We start from the raw sequence: 19,028 nt of genomic DNA, 5'->3' as shown, positions 1-19,028 counted from the left end.
TACTCACAAAGACTTGAGGCTGTAATTGGTGCCAAAGGTGCTTCAAAGTATTGAGCAAAGGCTGGGAATATTTATGTACATGGGATTTGTTTCATTTTTTATTTTTAATAAATTTGCAAAGATTTCAAACAAACTTTCTTTACGTTGTCATTATGGGGTATGGTTAGTAGAATTTTGAAAAAATAAGGAATTTAATTAATTTGGAATAAGGCTGTAACATAATAAAATATGGAAAATGTGAAGCGCTGTGAATACTTTCCAGATGCCCTGTACATAATCCAATTGGGTTGGATGGTTGTGTAAACATCTTTTTTTGAATAATTTATGCTATCCATTCAAGCTATATACAATAAAATGTGGGAATGCCATGACCTGTAGCGGACAATATATCCCCTGAAGAAGCCCAGAGGGCGAAACATGTTGGGATTTTGTTATCATTATTCTGCCTTCAAAGCAAGAATCATATCAAGTGGGTTTTGAGTGTAAATGTTTTTATGTGGGTCTTGAGGTCCAGTTCACACTTATGCGATGCGGGAAGGCTGCGAATCCGCAGCCTGTTCCCGCATCGCACACGCACCCCCGGCAGTTCACACTGCCATATGCGATACGCTGGAGGTGTCAATGTAATCTTAACGACACCCCCAGTTTGATCGCATATCGCAGTGCGATCGTGCAGTTCGCACAGGATCGGATCGCACAAGTGTGAACCGCTGTGCGATCCGATCCTGATGCGGCTTCCAAAAAGGGTCCCTGTGCGTGTTTGCTGCGGCTGCGGTGCGAATTTAGCCATACAAAGTGTATGGCTAAACTCGCACCGCACAGCCGATCACATGTAATGAAGGAGCAGTGACTCCGACATTACATGCGAACCCCGCAAACGCATAAGTGTGAACCGGGGCTGAATTTTTTAACCTATTTTTGAATAAATGATGAATTTTTAATGAAATATTTTCGCTTAATATGATGCACTTGAAAAGTCCCAACACCCCTCCCTCCAGTTTTTTTTATAAACATTGTTCAGACACAAGATTAAGAGCCGGTTCACATACAGGCGACCCAACTTGCCGGGGCGACCTGTGAAGTCGCAGTGCACAGCGCGCACCGCGACCTCGGAGCGACATGCACGGACTTCATATCATTGAAGTCAATGCAGGTCGCTCCAGGTCGCCCCAAAGTAGTACAGGACCCTTTTTCTAAGTCGGAGCGACTTGTGTCGCTCCTATTAGAACGGGTCCTGTGCTAATCTATGGCTGGCGACCCACGGCGACTTGTCAGGCGACCAAGTCGCCTGACAAGTCGCCCCAGTGTGAACCGGCTCTGAGAGACACAAAAGAGCATTGTGTATAAACATTGATCAAATGGAAGATGGAGAGATGCAAAGTAGCATTGTGTATAAACATTGTTCAGAGAGGAAATAGGGAGATATGAAATAACATTGTTACTTTGATATCAGTTTCATTCATCTGCAGATCAAAGGGGTTGTTTTCCATCTGCATGTGAAGTTTGGCAAGCCATACATGGTGCAAATTTTTAGTGCTGACAGGGGAATCCCTCCTGCCAAACTATTGACTGCTACCAGTGGGGGGGTGGGGGAAACCGTCCTCACCGGGAGAAGACAGTGATTATCGCTAGCAGCTATAGCAGCTGCTAGCGATAATTGTAAGAGAATCCGGCAGGCTGGTTGCACCCAAGTTGATCGATCAATCAACTTGGTACATTAAGCCTGCCCATTAACGATTCGAATCTCAGCTGGTTCCTGCTGGAACGGCCAAGATTTGAACCCTGTATGGCCAACCTTAGGTAAAGCAACCTGATGAAATAAAATATAATCCTATTAAACCCTTTATTAACTCGCATTTTACCTTATTCAGCCCTAATCGACTCCTTCTTCCTATTCTCCCCATAACTATTCTTTTACTAATGGTTTTTATTCCTGTTTTTCTAACCATTAATATATAAACTTTTTAAAAAATGATTTTGTTTGGTAATTTTGCTATTGTTGCATTAAAAGTGCAACATTGAAGAAGGGAAAAAAAAAACATGTTGCTTCAAAATGACACAAACTTATGAATTTTAGCTTCAATGAAAATATATATTTTTTAAACTAACACTGATGTAAGTATAATAAATGTTTTACAGTTTTGATAATTTTTTTGTTTGTTTTTATTTTTATTTTTTCGGTGTATGGATTGAACAAAAAATAGAATTATTTTTGCTAGACAATATCATCAAAAGAAAGCCTTGTCTGTTCCAAAAAAATAAATAAATACATGTGTTATATCGATACCTTAACGTCCTGCCGCCCACGTAACTACATATATGAGATAGCAAAGGGGGTGGGTAATTCTGCAATAAAAACAGAGGGTCTAATCCATATACACTCCTACCAAAAATCATTCCATATTACCAGTATGTGGAATAAAGACCCGTATATATTATTTCTATGTTTTTCTTGAAAAAAAAAATCATACATCTTTCTGCCTGCAGGTGGCACTGCTACGGGCACATGCCGGGGCCCATCTTCTCCTGGGGGTTGCCAAACGCTCTCTCCCATACAAAGACTTCCTGCTGCTTGGTAAGGTCAAATTCCCAATTTGCATGGTGTGTTTTTTTATTTTTAACATAATAATAATGCAACATCAATCTGTGACACTGAGAGATGACATAATCAAATAAACCATGGTGCCTGTGCAATTCTTGGCTGAGTTCACAAATTTCTGACACAGCTCAGCCTCTGCCGCAGCCTCTCACCTTGTGACTTGCTACAATCACTGGGGGAGGGGGAAGATTGAGAAAATGCTTCCTTCTGCCTGCAGCTAACTGATGACCTCATCTCCAGCTAAGCAGTCGCGTTGGACTGGAGTTTAAGAACACCTTTTAATGAAAAAAAGGCAGAGATTCTCTGATAAATGATTCTGTTGCTGTATATTGTGATGTGTCAGGCATTTATTCATGCAGACTTATACACTGACAGGTCCACTTTAAAACTGAAGTTTGATTTGCATTATGTTTTGCCTTCCGGGTTCATCTACTCCACCCTCATGCACATGCTAATGAATTGTGCAAACACAACCTTTCCACATTATGGCCACTAGATGGAGCTAATGAATCATAGTAAATAAGTCTTAATTTCCAATGATCATCTGCTCCATCTAGTGGCCATAATGCAGTATTTTCTTGATTCACACTATTCTTACGAATGAAAACCTTATGACCCATGTCGGTTTCTGTGCGAGTTACTTTTGAAATATAAATTATATATATATATATATATATATATATATATAATTTATATTTAAAAAAAAATTAAATTATATATATACAGTGGGTACGGAAAGTATTCAGACCCCCTTAAATTTTTCACTCTTTGTTATATTGCAGCCATTTGCTAAAATCATTTAAGTTCATTCTTCTTCCTCATGAATGTACACATAGCACCCCATACTGACAGAAAAACACAGAATTGTTGACATTGTTGCAGATTTATTAAAAAAGAAAAACTGAAATATCACATGGTCCTAAGTATTCAGACCCTTTGCTCAGTATTTAGTAGAAGCCCCCTTTTGATCTAATACAGCCAGGAGTCTTTTTGGGAAAGATGCAACAAGTCTTTCACACCTGGATTTGGGGATCCTCTGCCATTCCTCCTTGCAGATCCTCTCCAGTTCTGTCAGGTTGGATGGTAAACGTTGGTGGACAGCCATTTTTAGGTCTCTCCAGAGATGCTCAATTGGGTTTAAGTCAGGGCTCTGGCTGGGCCATTCAAGAACAGTCACGGAGTTGTTGTGAAGCCACTCCTTCGTTATTTTAGCTGTGTGCTTAGGGTCATTGTCTTGTTGGAAGGTAAACCTTCGGCCCAGTCTGAGGTCCAGAGCACTCTGGAGAAGGTTTTTGTCCAGGATATCCCTGTACTTGGCCGCATTCATCTTTCCCTCGATTGCAACCAGTCATCCTGTCCCTGCAGCTGAAAAACACCCCCACAGCATGATGCTGCCACCACCATGCTTCACTTTTGGGACTGTATTGGAAAGGTGATGAGCAGTGCCTGGTTTTCTCCACACATACCGCTTAGAATTAAGGCCATAAAGTTCTATTTTGGTCTCATTAGACCAGAGAATCTTATTTCTCACCATCTTGGAGTCCTTCAGGTGTTTTTTAGCAAACTCCATGCGGGCTTTCATGTGTCTTACACTGAGGAGAGGCTTCCGTCGGGCCACTCTGCCATAAAGCCCCGACTGGTGGAGGGCTGCAGTGATGGTTGACTTTCTACAACTTTCTCCCATCTCCTGACTGCATCTCTGGAGCTCAGCCACAGTGATCTTTGGGTTCTTCTTTACCTCTCTCACCAAGGCTTTTCTCCCCCGATAGCTCAGTTTGGCCGGACGGCCAGCTCTAGGAAGGGTTCTGGTCGTCCCAAACGTCTTCCATTTGAGGATTATGGAGGCCACTGTGCTCTTAGGAACCTTAAGTGCAGCAGAAATCTTTTTTGTAACCTTGGCCCGATCTGTGCCTTGCCACAATTCTGTCTCTGAGCTCTTCAGGCAGTTCCTTTGACCTCATGATTCTCATTTGCTCTGACATGCATTGTGATCTGGGAGGTCTTATATAGACAGGTGTGTGGCTTTCCTAATCAAGTCCAATCAGTATAATCAAACACAGCTGGACTCAAATGAAGGTGTAGAACCATCTCAAGGATGATCAGAAGAAATGGAAAGCACCTGAGTTAAATATATGAGTGTCACAGCAAAGGGTCTGAATACTTAGGACCATGTGATATTTCAGTTTTTCTTTTTTAATAAATCTGCAACAGTGTCAACAATTCTGTGTTTTTCTGTCAGTATGGGGAGCTATGTGTACATTCATGAGGAAGAAGAATGAACTTAAATGATTTTAGCAAATGGCTGCAATATAACAAAGAGTGAAAAATTTAAGGGGGTCTGAATACTTTCCGTACCCACTTTGTATATATATATATTATATATATATATATATATAGATTATAAATATATAATCTTTTTTTTTTTTCAAAGGAAAGTGGAGTTTACTGTTAACCCATCTTCTCCACCAATAGGTAATGATTTCATCATCCCCATGCATTGCCCCGATCTGGAGATCGCTCGCGTTGCTGTGCGAATACTGGATGAGCTGGTGAAACCACTGCGGGAGATCCAGATTGATGAGAATGAGTATGCCTGCCTGAAAGCCATCATATTCTTTGACCCAGGTGAGAAGAGGTGGGACCTATGCAGTAGAGGACTACCTTTTTTTATATGAAGATATTTAGAAAATAATTTATAAACATTCCTATTTTGTGGCTTAAAGATTTCCTCCACACTTAACTGATATTTGAGTATTAAGTAGATGCTGGAGAGTTAACCAATAATAGTACCCTATACCTCTCAGAAACTTTATTGAAGAGTTCCTGGGTGTGTACACCTGAGATGCCCGATATAGCAGAGATGGTGGAAGAGCTTCATATTTTTAATTTATTTTATGAAGAATGCAACAAGAGGGATAGAACCACCTTAAGGTGAAGAGATGACAAAGAAGATAAACAGGTTACCCAGTTAACAAGTTTCTTTCTAAAAAGTAGTTTGGTTCAAAATCAGGGAATCCTTGATGGAAACAATGTAACATTAAATCAGAATGTTTGTTTATCTGTGGGAAGTAACATGTACAATGTAATGTAGGGACAGTTTGTCATGTGGTGAAATGTAACTTTGCAATGTGGTGTATAATAAAGGTGGTGATAAGAGACCTCTAGGCTGCAGATCACAAATGTTCTCTGGTTTGTAGCTCTTTTTTTATTAATAGGTTCTTATATAATTCAATTTGACAGTTTTTAACGTTTGAAACAACGTAATATAACAGCGGATTCCACCTAAATATTAATTTCAGATTTTGATCCTCTATGTGTCCCGCAGACTGTAAGGGCCTGAGCGATGCCAGCAAGGTGAAGAACATGCGCTTCCAGGTGCAGGTGAACCTAGAGGATTACATCAATGACCGGCAGTATGACTCGCGGGGGCGGTTCAGCGACATCCTCCTCCTACTCCCGCCCCTGCAGAGCATCACCTGGCAAATGATCGAGCAGGTCCAATTCGCCAAGCTCCTCGGGATGGCCAAGATCGACAGCCTGCTGCAGGAGATGCTGCTGGGAGGTACAGCGGCTGCTTTCAAATTTCATTGTGTCAAATATTCTTTTTAATATATTACAGCATGGGACAAGAGGAGGAGTTAAGACAAAACTGAATTCACAAAAATTCACAAAATTATCAGTATAGTGTTTGCTGAAATTCCCTTAAAATGTGTCTCTAATTTCTGCATAAGGAATGTTTAGTTAATGGTCAATTCTGAGAGAACTTCACCTCTCCCAAGTATGATATCACTCACAGTTGCCACCCTATCCGCACCTTTAATTTCGAAATCTTTTGAAAGTGGTCAATATTGTCGATATTTTGGAAAGTGCTTGTACCGGAGTGATGTCTGCAGCTAGAGGCATCACTCCGGTACCGGCGTCCATAGCCGACAGTCGGCTGTCTTGTAATGACAACCGATGTGGCTGAGAAGCCGCTCAGCTGTCATTACATGGAGCGGGAGGGGACCCCCCCCCCCTTCCGCTGCCTTCCGTGGCTCGCCAGGGTCTCCCAGTGGGACGGGACCAGCTTGCAACCAGCCTGTACGGCCGCCGAAGACCCGATCAAAGCCACATTCGGCTCTGATCGGGTCTCCGTGTAAAATACCGGAAGTGATGTCATGACATCACTTCCGGGTACTTGTGCCAGATTAAAAAAAATGACAGCATTCAAAACAGCCAAACTTGGCGTTTTAAATTCTTTTAAGTGCAGAGGAGGGGTTTGGGGACTGGATGAACCCATGCCAGGCCAGAACAGGTAGGTACAGGCAGGTCACGGTGCAAGATTTATCAAGTTACCCAGGCCGGGCCTAGACCAGACTAGTGCTCTGCTTCATCATGGATGGCGGCAATGGCAATTTGGCATGGCAATGGCATGCATTTTTTTTGTGGAGTGTGGACACTGGACGGAGGCCTGAGGAGGAGGAGGAGGACTGAGGACTCACTTACCGGGCTGCTGCTGCACAGGGCTGGACTCCTCTTTTCCGACCCGACCGGCGTGACCGTCCGTCACCTCCTCACCTCACGCTGTGCGCCTTGCGTGGCCTGTGGAATTGCTGCGCCTGCGGCCTGCCTGGATCCGATTCCGCCCGGTCTCTCTCTCTCAGTCTGCCGCCATCCGGACTCCATGAACAAGAAGGCCCGCCGCCGCCCGATCCGAGTCCTGGTCTCCGTCTCCTCCTGGTGACTCCTGACTCGGCGAGAAGAACTGAACGGACGCGATGTCTTCTCTCTCCGGCTGCTGCGACACACTGCTGCTCGGCCGGAACGGAAGCCGGAAGGCGGAATTGGTGATCGTGATGCCGGGGTGGTGCACCGCCCCACGCGTCACGTCGCCAGCTGATGTCCCACTGTGATTGGTCCAGGCTGGAGTTTGGACCAATTACAGCCCGGACATCAGAAAAGTGGGGTGTGTCGGGGCGCATTGCTCTGCGTCCTGATGACTCCCTGAAGAGCGCCAATCGGCGCCTCTGCTGGCCGAGGGTGGGGTCAAAAACCCCACCCCCCCCCCCCATACCCAGCACACAGTCCGGCACCCCTAGTGGGCGAAAAATTGACATTTTTTTTTTGGAAATCTTTCTTCTTTCTTTTTCTTTGGGGGGACGGCGCCCCCTATCGGCCGGCCGCCACTGGTACTGATACTTGCCTTTACCAATTACCGATACCTATTGCCTAGGAACAGTAGGTAGGGGGGTGGTTTGGGAGTTTGGGGGGGGGGTTAGGGAGGCTGGGGTGAGGGCAGGGTTGGAAGGTGGCAGAGTAAGGTAACGATAGTTGAGAATGGGGTGTGGTGGTATAGGGGTTGTGGGTTGGGAGGGAAAAGGCTGTGATCGCTGAGAGGGAGAGGAGTGGGATGGGAGGGTCATTGACAGATTGCTGGATGGCTGAAAGGGACCTCTGGAATGTTAAATTGGGGTGGTAGAGTAAAGGGCACGAGGGCTGGGCTGGGTTGGTGGCTGCGGACATATTGAAGGAATTTAAGGTTGACCAGTTATTCATTTGCAGCAGTGGATAACAGCAGGAAGCGAGGAGTTGAGGAAAATGTTGGGAGGGATGGAGGCTGGTGTATAGAGATGGGCCAAACACCCCCAATTCTGTTTGCTCCTGAACTTTCGAACATAGCGAAAGTTTGGAACTGAATAATGAACCCTATTGAAGTTCATGGGACCCGAACTGGAAAAAAATCAAAAGTGCCCTTTTTGAAGGCTTATATGCAAGTAATTGGGCATACAATAGTCATGGGGGTCCGGGTACTGCCCTGGGGGACATGTATCAATGAATAAAAAGTTTGTAAAAAACATCATTTTTAAATGAGCAGTGATTTACTGATGCTCAAAGTGAAACAACATAAATAAAAACCTTTAAATATAGTGCCTGGGGGGTCTTCTTAGTCTGCCTGTAAAGTGGCGCATCTGTACCGTGTATAGAACCTGCTGCAGCAAAAATTACATTTATAAAGGCAAAGAAATTTCATTTTCTCTGCAAGCTTTCTTTATTTTATAAACAATGGCTTGGGAAGCCAGTCTGTATGATGAAGCCACAATAGTGCACTTGGAACAAGATTAGAGATTTTTTGGATAAATTCTAGTGTTTCTTTCGCAGACTTTGGATAGAAGTAACAGGTGTCGGAAAAATTGGGCTTTGGGTGTTGGTGGTGCCTACACTCTGTAACCCTACAGAGGTACTGTTGAAAAATCAAATAATGGCTGTGCATGGTCAAGGAGCAAGTGGCTGATGCTGTGTTCAAATAAATCTTCATGTCTGATGCTGGGGCTATGGCAGGAGTAGCTATGGACAAGGAGGCAGAATAAGCCGCTCTGGCAGTTGCGGTGGACTGTGCACTAGTCTCTGCTTGGGTGAAGGAGGATGAGGATGGTTTACTAAGCAGGTCCACCACCTTCTCTGCATGCTGTGGCAGAATAGCACGGACAACATTACTAAAAGGAAATTATGCCCTGCCTGAGGATGAACCACGTCCACCTTTGCCTGTGGACACAAACGCTACTGGTTCTTTTAACGAAATGTAATAGAGATGGGAAAATGTGTACCTGGATGCAATTTTTTCAATGGAAAGTGGTGTTTGGTGCACTTTAACTTCAGTACCCACTATACGGGCACACTACAATATACTGCAGTAAATGTGTCCTGATGCACTTCACTTCACTATAATGTAGTAAACGTGCACTAACGCACTGGAACATACTGCGATACACGTGCACTAACCCACTGCAATATAATGCAGTAAATGTGCACTAACGCGCTGCAATATACTGCAGTAAATGTGCACTAACGCGCTGCAATATCCTGCAGTAAATGTGCACTAACGCGCTGCAATATACTGCAGTAAATGTGCACTAACGCGCTGCAATATCCTGCAGTAAATGTGCACTAACGCGCTGCAATATACTGCAGTAAATGTGCACTAACGCGCTGCAATATACTGCGGTAAACGTGCACTAATGCACTGCAATATACTGCAGTAACTGTGCGCTAACGCACTGCAATTTACAGCAGTAAACATGCACTAATGCACTGAAATATACTACAGTAAATGTGTACTAATGCGCTTAACTATAATGCAGTAAACGTGCACTAACGCACTGCAATATACAGCAATAAAAGCACTCTGAAGCACTACAATATAATGCAGTATCACTGCCCTGACACTCTACACCAGTGATGGCGAACCTTGGCACCCCAGATGTTTTGGAACTACATTTCCCATGATGCTAACCTACACTGCAGAGTGCATGAGCATCATGGGAAATGTAGTTCCAAAACATCTAGGGTGCCGAGGTTCGCCATCACTGCTCTACACTGACGCACTGCAATATGTTGAAGGAAAACCTGCACTGACACAATAAACTGACATGGTAAATGAAACTGGTAAAAATGAATAGTCACACTACACTCACGCTGCATTACCAGTATATTCACACTAAACTGACAGTAAAGTAAAAATGAATGGTCCCACTACACTCATGCTGCACTTTGACTATATTCACACTAAACTGATACTTTACACTCACAATAGAATCACAATAGCACACTATAGCACACTAACTCGCTAGTAGCAATGAACGGAGCCCTTTTCTATCTCTTTCCACACCAACATTAGACTGCAAATGGCTGCTATGGGAAGGATATTTTTATAGTGTGGGGCAGGACTAAGAGCAACAGGGCTGCTGTTAGAAACCATGGGGCCCCATGCAGACAACCTAATACGGGCCCCCATACAGACAACCTGACACAGGGCCCCATATAGCCAATGCTTCCGGTTTGAATGAACACAATGAGGGATTGGTACCGATCACTCATTCGATCATTCAGGAAAGGAAGTGGCTGGTAAATATGACATATTTACCTAACCTTTCCCCCACTCTCAATCTTGAAAGATCCTATTGTGTGCTTGCAGCTGCTGGTGGTAAGAAAAGGAGGGAAGTCAGCGGCACTGGAAAGGTAGGGGGGGGCTTGGGGAGCAAGGGGAAACGTATGGTGCACAGGGAGGGTGATTGGTGAGGTGGGGGCACGATTACTAGAACCAATCCTTTGTATGGCTCACTCTGCAGCAGCTGAAAGCCAATGGGAGGGAGAGGAGAAGCCAGCTTTCAACTGTTGCAGAGAGAGCCATAAAGAGGATTGGCACTAGTAATTGCAACCCTGCCTCACCAATCACCCTCCTGGCCCACATCTGATTCACCCTGCTGCCTGGGCCCCCCTGCTGGCCAGGGCCCCGTACAGGAGAACTGGTGGTACCCCCTTATCTACGCCCCTGAAGAGCAATGAGCCATGATTGGAGAGAGTCATCATAACAGTGTCCAATCATGGCTCTGACATTGCTATGTGCCCTGATTGGGCAAAGCTTTCATTGCTTCTGTGAATCAGGGCTTCCAGTGCATTGTGCGGCGGCACAGTGCATTGTGGGACGTTTGGCGGGCCGAGCAAACAGTCAAATGCCTCGACAATTTGGATGTTTGCTGAATGAGCGAACAGCCAATGTTCAGCCCGAACTCATGCTCGGGCCAAACCGTTCACCAAAAACTACTGGTGTAGGTTAGGAGCGGTGGGGGTAGAGGAGGGAGCTGGGAAGACATTGGGGCAGAGGGGACAGCAGGCAGAGAGAAGGAGGGGACTGGGAAGGAAGCGGGCAGAGGTGACAGTTGGCAGGAGAGAGATGTGAGGAGCCAGCCGGCTTGTGGCGGCAGAAGAGGATGGCAGGGCTGGATGTGAAAATCTGTCCTTTGTCTTTCAGGATCTGCCATGGACGGGGGTCATTACCTGCACACAGCTGCGCCAAGCCTGGGCCTGGACGTAATTCATAGTCATGTCATTCACAACCTGCACTCAGTGATTCATGCTGTGCCATCAGGTAAGATCCCAGCACTATGATAAGTCACAATAGAAGGTCAGCTTGCAAGGAATAAAAATGTGTCATTCTCTATCTTCCACTGAGGGGCACAGCTTAAAACTGTATTAAACTCAAAAGTAAGCATTTATTATATTGCAGTTTACCATTTCTTAGATGTGATGGCTGCATTCGTTTTTGTAGGCTTTCGTTCTTCTGTTTTCATCTGGCGATCTGGCCAGTAAGTCAGTTGTTTTTCAAAAGAACAAGCTCTCCAGTAGAATGTATCAGTTACAGAGATGAGACAAACCATTTAACACTGGCAGGGGTGCTTAAAGTAAAAACTTTTATTTGTTTGTGTAAAACCTTTATCCCAAAAGGAAAACACTGTTTGCTGCATTTGCTCATATTAGTGCCGGTTAACGTTTGTGCGATGCGGGAACGCTGCGAATATGCAGCGTGATCCCGCATCGCATCCGCACCTCTGGCAGTTCACACTGCCATATGCGATACGCAGGGGGTGTCAATTAAAAGTTAACGACACCCCCAGTTGCGATCGCATATCGTAGTGCGATCTGCAAGTTCTCACAGAATCGGATCGCACTAGTGTGAACCACCATGCGATCCGATTCTGCTGCGGATAAAAATAAGCCTCATGTGCGAGTTTAGTGTGGATGCGGTGCGAATTCAGCCATACAAAGTGTATGGCTGAAATTTGCACCGCACATGAGATCGCATGTAATTTAGGAGCAGTGCACTCCGAATTACATGCGATCTCCGCAATCGCACTAATGTGAACCGGGGCTTAGGCCCCTTTCACATGGATGGACCAATCGGGTCCGCCTGCCAGTTTTGCAGGTGGACCTGATCGAACCATCAATTGCTCTCTATGGAGAGGTGGGTGTCAACAAACGTGTTCGTTGACATCTGCCGACATCTGATCTGATTCTGTTCACTAAAAACAGACGGATGACAGGTGTCAAACATACAGCCCCCCAGCAGTTGCGGAACTATGTCCCATGAGGCATTGCAAGGCTGACAGTTACAAGCATGACTCCCACAGGCAGAGGCATGATGGGACTTGTAGTTCTGCAACAGCTGGAGGGCCGCCAGTTTGACACCCCTAGCGGATCAGATGACAGTCGGATGGAAACTGACACGCGGCCCATTTCTATCTGACAGCCCCATAGAGAACAGGGGGCTCTGTCCATGTCAGCTCTGCAATAGCCGAGGGGACAGGGACCTGTCATCCGCCTGCTCAGTGGTGATCAATAGAAAGATCCCCTGCTGAGCAGACAGATCCGCTGGCAAACACCGCCATTCTGAAAGGGGCCCTAGGTGGAGTATCTAAATCTGCTAGTCCATCCAACACTCCTCTCCCCCCAAGACTGACAATGCTGCTGTCTAAAGGTGACCCCTGTGCTTATTTGTTCAGACTGGGGCGCTCTAATACAGGAGGTGTGTTACTGGCCAGATCACCAGGTGAAAACAGACAGAAAAAAGCCTAAGAAAAGAAAAATGAATGCAGCCACCCCATCTAATGATTGCTAAGCTGCAATATTTAACATTTTTAGTTTTGGGCTTAATACCACTTTAATGCTGATCATTTAGGGTTATATTGCTGCCTACATAGCTTGTTCTCCTGTATGGGGCAGTATAATCATAGGTTGCTTAATTATCTTCAAGCTGTGTCCCTCAAAGGACTGGGGTTTTACAGTCATTACAAAAACCCCATTTGAAGCATTCATCAAAGAATTGTTATGATATTATTTTAATAAATGTGAAAAGTCACACTGGACTGACAAACTTCTCTCTCTCTTTTCAGCTTCCCCTAAAACCTCTTTATCTTCCCCATTGGGCAGCGCTGGAAATGATGATTATAAGATTAGCGGTTCATCTATGGGTGCAATTTCTCTCATGCCACGCACCATCATCGCCAAAAAAGAGATTTTATAGAACATGGAGCAGACTGGAGGAAAACAATTTTATGTTTCCAACATTGAACAAAGTTATCAGGGACATGATGCTGCTGAGCTGGGGTGACTCAGCTTGCTGTGGTCTGTACAGCCCCTGGGGACTGCAATACACAATCCCTCATCGTCTCTGGGGGACCATGGCGCACCATCGCTCACCTTCTCCGGGGGCCATGGCGCACCATCCCTCACCGTCTCCGGGGACCATGCCGCACCATCCCTCACTGCTCCGGGGACCATGGCGCACCATCGCTCACCGTCTCCGGGGACCATGGCACACCATCGCTCACCGTCTCCGGGGACCATGGCGCACCATCGCTCACCTTCTCCGGGGACCATGGCGCACCATCGCACACCTTCTCCGGGGACCATGGCGCACCATCGCTCACCGTCTCTGGGGGACCATGGTCACACCATCGCTCACCGTCTCTGGGGGACCATGGTCGCACCATCGCTCACCGTCCCTGGGGGACCATGGCGCACCATCGCTCACCGTCCCTGGGGGACCATGGCGCACCATCGCTCACCGTCTCTGGGGGACCATGGCGCACCACCGCTCGGCACCAAAGCGCAATGTCTCCTGGGACCATGGCGCATCATCGCTCACTGTCTCCTGAGAATATGGTGCACCATCTCCGGGGATGAAGGAGCACCATCCCGCACGGTCTCCAAAGACTACAGTGCACCATACCTCACTGTCTACGGGGACTATGAAGCACCATCCCTCACTGTCTACAGGGACTATGAAACACCATCCCTCTCTGTCTTTAGGACTACGGTGCCCCATCCCTCACTGTCTCCAGGGAATATGGAGCATCATCTCTCACCGTCCCTGGGGACGAAGGAGCACCATTTCTCACTGTCTTCAGGGACTACAACACACCATCCTTCACTGTCTCCGAAGACCACAGTGCACAATGCTAAACTGTCTCCAGGGATTACCTTGCACCATCCCTCAAGGTCTCTGGGTACCATGGCACACCATCCCTCACTGTCACAAGGGACCACGGCACACCATACTTCACTGTCTCTAGGGACCACGACACACCATGCTTCACTGTCTCCAGGGATTACCTCGCATCATCACTCACTGTCACATGGGACCACGGCACACCATGTCTCACTGCCTCCAGGGACCATGGCACACCATCCCTCACTGTCTCTAAGGAACACCATCACTCACTGTGACTGCAGCACTGCATCAGAAGGATATTATTTTTTTTACCTTTCATAATGAACCTAAAGACTTCATAATTTTTTTTAAGGGTATATATCTGGAAGTGATCAACATAATGTGTATAGTTCAATTATAATCTCAGCATTCACTTACCTGAGGGTGTTTTTATGGCTTGATGTACAGGTAGCCACTAGAGGGCGACTCTCCAAGTCAGTAAAATACCATCATGAAAATATGTAACAGAAAGAAATTTTGTCATGTCAAAAATTCCAGATAAATGTTACAGCAATAACAATATAATGTATCTAAACACAAATGTATACAAACACAATTACAAAAACAATATTCTTTTCTTTTAAAACGAGTTCACTTAATGTTAAAATTTTCAGAAATAGAACCAAAACATTGCCCATTATGAGAAGTTCCCAGTTCTGTACGTCTGCTGTGCCCATTATGAGGGGTTCTCACCATCCCTGTGCTGAGTTCCCGGGTCTGTACGCCTGCTGTGCCCATTATGAGGGGCTCCCATTAACTCTGAGCTGAATTCCTCGGTCTGTACAACTGCTGTAATCAATATGCAGGGTTTCCACCATCCCTGTGCTGAGTTCCCGGGTCTGTACACCTGCTGTGCCCATTATGAGAGGTTCCCAGCATCCCTGTGCTGAGTTCCTGGGCCTGTACACCTGCTGTGCCCATTATGAGAGGTTCCCACCATCCCTGTGCTGAGTTCCTGGGTCTGTACACCTGCTGTGCCCATTATGAGGGGCTCCCATTAACTCTGAGCTGAATTCCTCGGTCTGTACAACTGCTGTAATCAATATGCAGGGTTTCCATCATCCCTGTGCTGAGTTCCCAGATCTGCCCAACAACTGTGCCCATTATAAGGGGTTCCTAGCATCCTTACGCTAAGTTTTTGGGTCTACACAACTGCTGTGCCCATTATGAGGAGCTCATACCAACCATGAACTGAGTTTTGGGTCTGTACATCTGCTGTGCCCATTATGAGGGTGTTTCCACAATCCCTGTGCTGAGTTCCCGGGTCTATTCAACTGCTGTGCCCACTATGAGGGGTTCCCATCATCCCTGTTCTAAATTATTGGGTCTATACAACTGCTGTGTCCATTATGAGGGGTTTTGATATCTGTACCCCTGCAATGCCCAATATGATGGGTTCCCACAATCCCTGTGCTGATTTCCCAGGTCTTCACACTTGTTGCACCCATTATGAGGGGTTCCCACCATCCCTGTTCTGAGCTATCGGGTCTATACAACTGCTGTGCCCATTATGAGGGGTTTCTCAACATCCCTGCACTGAGTTTCCAGGTCATCACACTTGTTGCACCCATTATGAGGGGTTTCCCCCCATCCCTGCTGGATTTTTATTTCATTATTTGGAGAATATAACAGAAGAGGTGGAACACACAAAGGTGAGCAGGGAAACCCCTAAATTCCAAGGTGGACAGGAACAGAACCAGGAATTATTGCATGAAGATCTCACTGTTAGGGCTGACTCAGCATATCAGGCTCCACCTATGATGAAAATAGCAGCTTTGGGTGGAATGCACTTAGGAAGTCATTGGTATATTTTGAATACTGCAGTAATAAACCTCCAAATGTAACCTGATAATGAATGATTTACAGTATAATTAGCTGCTACAGATCCATGAGCAATCTCCCAGCCACAATAATCCTGATTAACGACATCCATAAATCCTGTATTACCATAGTCTATGTATACCTGCATTTCATACGGGGATTATCCGCCAGTGCTGATTCACTGCCGAGTCACCAAACAAATCCCATCTGTATTTATGTGATGACGCGGAGACTGACTTGGAATGAACACGATGTAGGAGACTAAAGCTGGATACACACTATCCAACTTTTGTGGTTAGATTTCCTTCAGATTTACCTTTTCTATGTAGTGCAAGGGCCTGCCAGATTGCATACAAATTGAAAGTGTTTAGGTTTGACCTCATATTATATGGTTTTGGTAAGTCTAAAGGAAAAAGTCTTCAGAAAATCTTATAGTGTGTATGGCCCTTCACACATCAAAAAAATGATCAGCAGCTCTACAGCACATGTTTTCATGATTACAGCAAACTCTCTCATTTGGAACAGTGACAGTGTCAATACAATTTCAGGTTTGTGAAAATCGCAACATAACTTTTTCTGTGTTTTTAAAAATGAATCCCAGGAAAACTATTTCTCTAGCTTTGTACAGCTCGGGGAAGGGAGAGAAACCTGCCGAGTTTTTATTTCTTTATGCTCATTTTACAAAGTGCACACACCATGACAAAGATGCTTAGTAAAAAAAAAAAAAAAAAAAAAAAAAAAAAAAGTGTCAGTTATTTTCAGTGGAGTCCAATGAGATTTGAAAATAACAGTCACACGACTGAAAATAAAGGCCCGTAGCTTTGTGTTAAAGCTTTGAGAATTGAGCCTCTGATCTCTCTGCAGTAGGCTTGTCCTGAAGTATAGCGTAAGTTATATGCACATCCGAATTTGATGGTAAAAGTCCAGCTTCACCCTCTCCCATCAAGCCATCCTTATTGGATAAAGAGAAGGTCTATTAGAAAATTTAAATAGTTTGCTTGGGTATTCAGAGGGAACAGTTTTCTGTTCACATACAGTATTTTACAAAAGTGAGTACACCCCTCACATTTTTGTAAATATTTTATTATATCTTTTCATGTGACAACACTGAAGAAATGACACATTGCTACAATGTAAAGTAGGGAGTGTACAGCTTGTATAAGTGTAAATTTTCTGTCCCCTCAAGATAACTCAACACAGTCACTAATGTCTAAGCCGCTGGCAACAAAAGTGAGTACACCCCTAAGTGAAACTGTCCAAATTGAGCCGAAAGTGTCAATATTTTATGTGGCCACCATCATTTTCCAGCACTGTCTTAACCCTCTTGGGCATGGAGTTCACCAGAGCTTCACAGGTTGCCACTGGAATTCTCTTCCACTCCTCCATGACGACATCACAGAGCTGCTGGATGTTAGAGACCTTGCGCTTCTACACCTTCCGTTTGAGGATGCCCCACAGATGCTCAATAGGGTTTAGGTCTGGAGACATGCTTGGCCAGTCCATCACCTTTACCCTCAGCTTCTTTAGCAAGGATTGTCTTGGAAGTGTGTGTTGGGGTCGTTATGTTGGAATACTGCCCTGCGGCCCAGTCTCCGAAGGCAGGGGATCATGCTCTGCTTCAGTATGTCACAGTACGTGTTGGTATTCATGGTTCCCTCAATGAACTGTAGCTCCCCAGTCCCGGCAGCACTCACGCAGCCCCAGACCATGACACTCCCACCACCATGCTTGACTGTAGGCAGGACACACTTGTCTTTGTACTCCTCACCTGGTTGCCGCCACACACACTTGACATCCTCTGAACCAAATACGTTTATCTTGGTCTCATCAGACCACAGGACATGGTTCCAGTAATCCATGTCCTTAGTCTGCTTGTCTTCAGTAAACTGTTTGCAGCTTTCTTGTGCATCATCTTTAGAAGAGGCTTCCTTCTGGGACGACAGCCATGCAGACCAATTTGATGCAGTGTGCGGCGTATGGTCTGAGCTGACCCCCCACCCTTTCAACCTCTGCAGCAATGCTGGCAACACTCATACGTCCATTTCCCGAAGAGAACCTCTGGATAGGACACTGAGCATCTGCACTCAACTTCTTTGGTCGACCATGGCAAGGCCTGTTCTTAGAGGAACCTGTCCTGTTAAACTGCTGTATGGTCTTGGCCACTGTGCTGCAGCTCAGTTTCAGGGTCTTGGCAATCTTCTTCTAGCCCTAGGTTATCTTTATGTAGAGCAACAATTCTTTTTTTCAGATCCTCAGAGAGTTCTTTGCCATGAGGTGCCATGTTGAACTTCCAGTGACCAATATGAGAGCGTGAGAGCGATAACACCAAATTTAACACACCTGCTCCCTATTCACACCTGAGACCTTGTAACACTAACAAGTCACATGACACCGGGGAGGGAAAATGGCTAATTGGGCCCAATGTGGAGATTTTCACTTAGGGGTGTACTCACTTCTGTTTCCAGCGGTTTAGACATTAATGGATGTGTGTTGAGTTATTTTGAGGGGACAGCAAATTTACACTGTTATACAAGCTGTACACTCACTACTTTACATTGTAGCAAAGTGTAATTTCTTCAGTGTTGTCACATGAAAAGGTTTATATTTACAATGGGGTGTACTCACTTTTGTGAGATATTGTATCTATATTCATATAGGATCATATCGTTTAAACCAGGGGTCACCAAGCTATGGCCCATGGGCCACATTCGGCCCCCAACTAGGGTCACTGACATAACTCAACACACAGCCATTAATGTCTAAACCGCAGACTTCAATGTAAACCCCCAAAAGTCGCACCTG

At 45.4% G+C, this 19,028-nt stretch overlaps 1 protein-coding gene across 2 annotated transcripts in view; it reads left to right on the top strand.

Moving 5' to 3' along the window:
- The window catches only part of LOC309565450 (hepatocyte nuclear factor 4-beta-like), a 59,645-nt gene extending 46,024 nt beyond the window's left edge, over positions 1-13,621 (top strand). For both annotated transcript variants that reach the window (XM_082270417.1, XM_082270416.1), the window contains exons 7-11: positions 2,488-2,575; positions 5,072-5,224; positions 5,925-6,161; positions 11,388-11,504; positions 13,306-13,621. In XM_082270417.1, coding sequence (XP_082126543.1) covers positions 2,488-2,575; positions 5,072-5,224; positions 5,925-6,161; positions 11,388-11,504; positions 13,306-13,436 — 726 coding nt within the window. In that variant the 3' untranslated portion in view covers positions 13,437-13,621. The remainder of the gene's footprint in view (positions 1-2,487; positions 2,576-5,071; positions 5,225-5,924; positions 6,162-11,387; positions 11,505-13,305) is intronic.
- Positions 13,622-19,028: the final 5,407 nt, after the last annotated feature.

The sequence above is a fragment of the Pelophylax lessonae genome (assembly GCF_965119305.1).
Source record: "Pelophylax lessonae genome assembly, chromosome: 10".
Classification (NCBI taxonomy): domain Eukaryota; kingdom Metazoa; phylum Chordata; class Amphibia; order Anura; family Ranidae; genus Pelophylax; species Pelophylax lessonae.
This window is presented reverse-complemented; position numbering and strand designations above follow the sequence as displayed.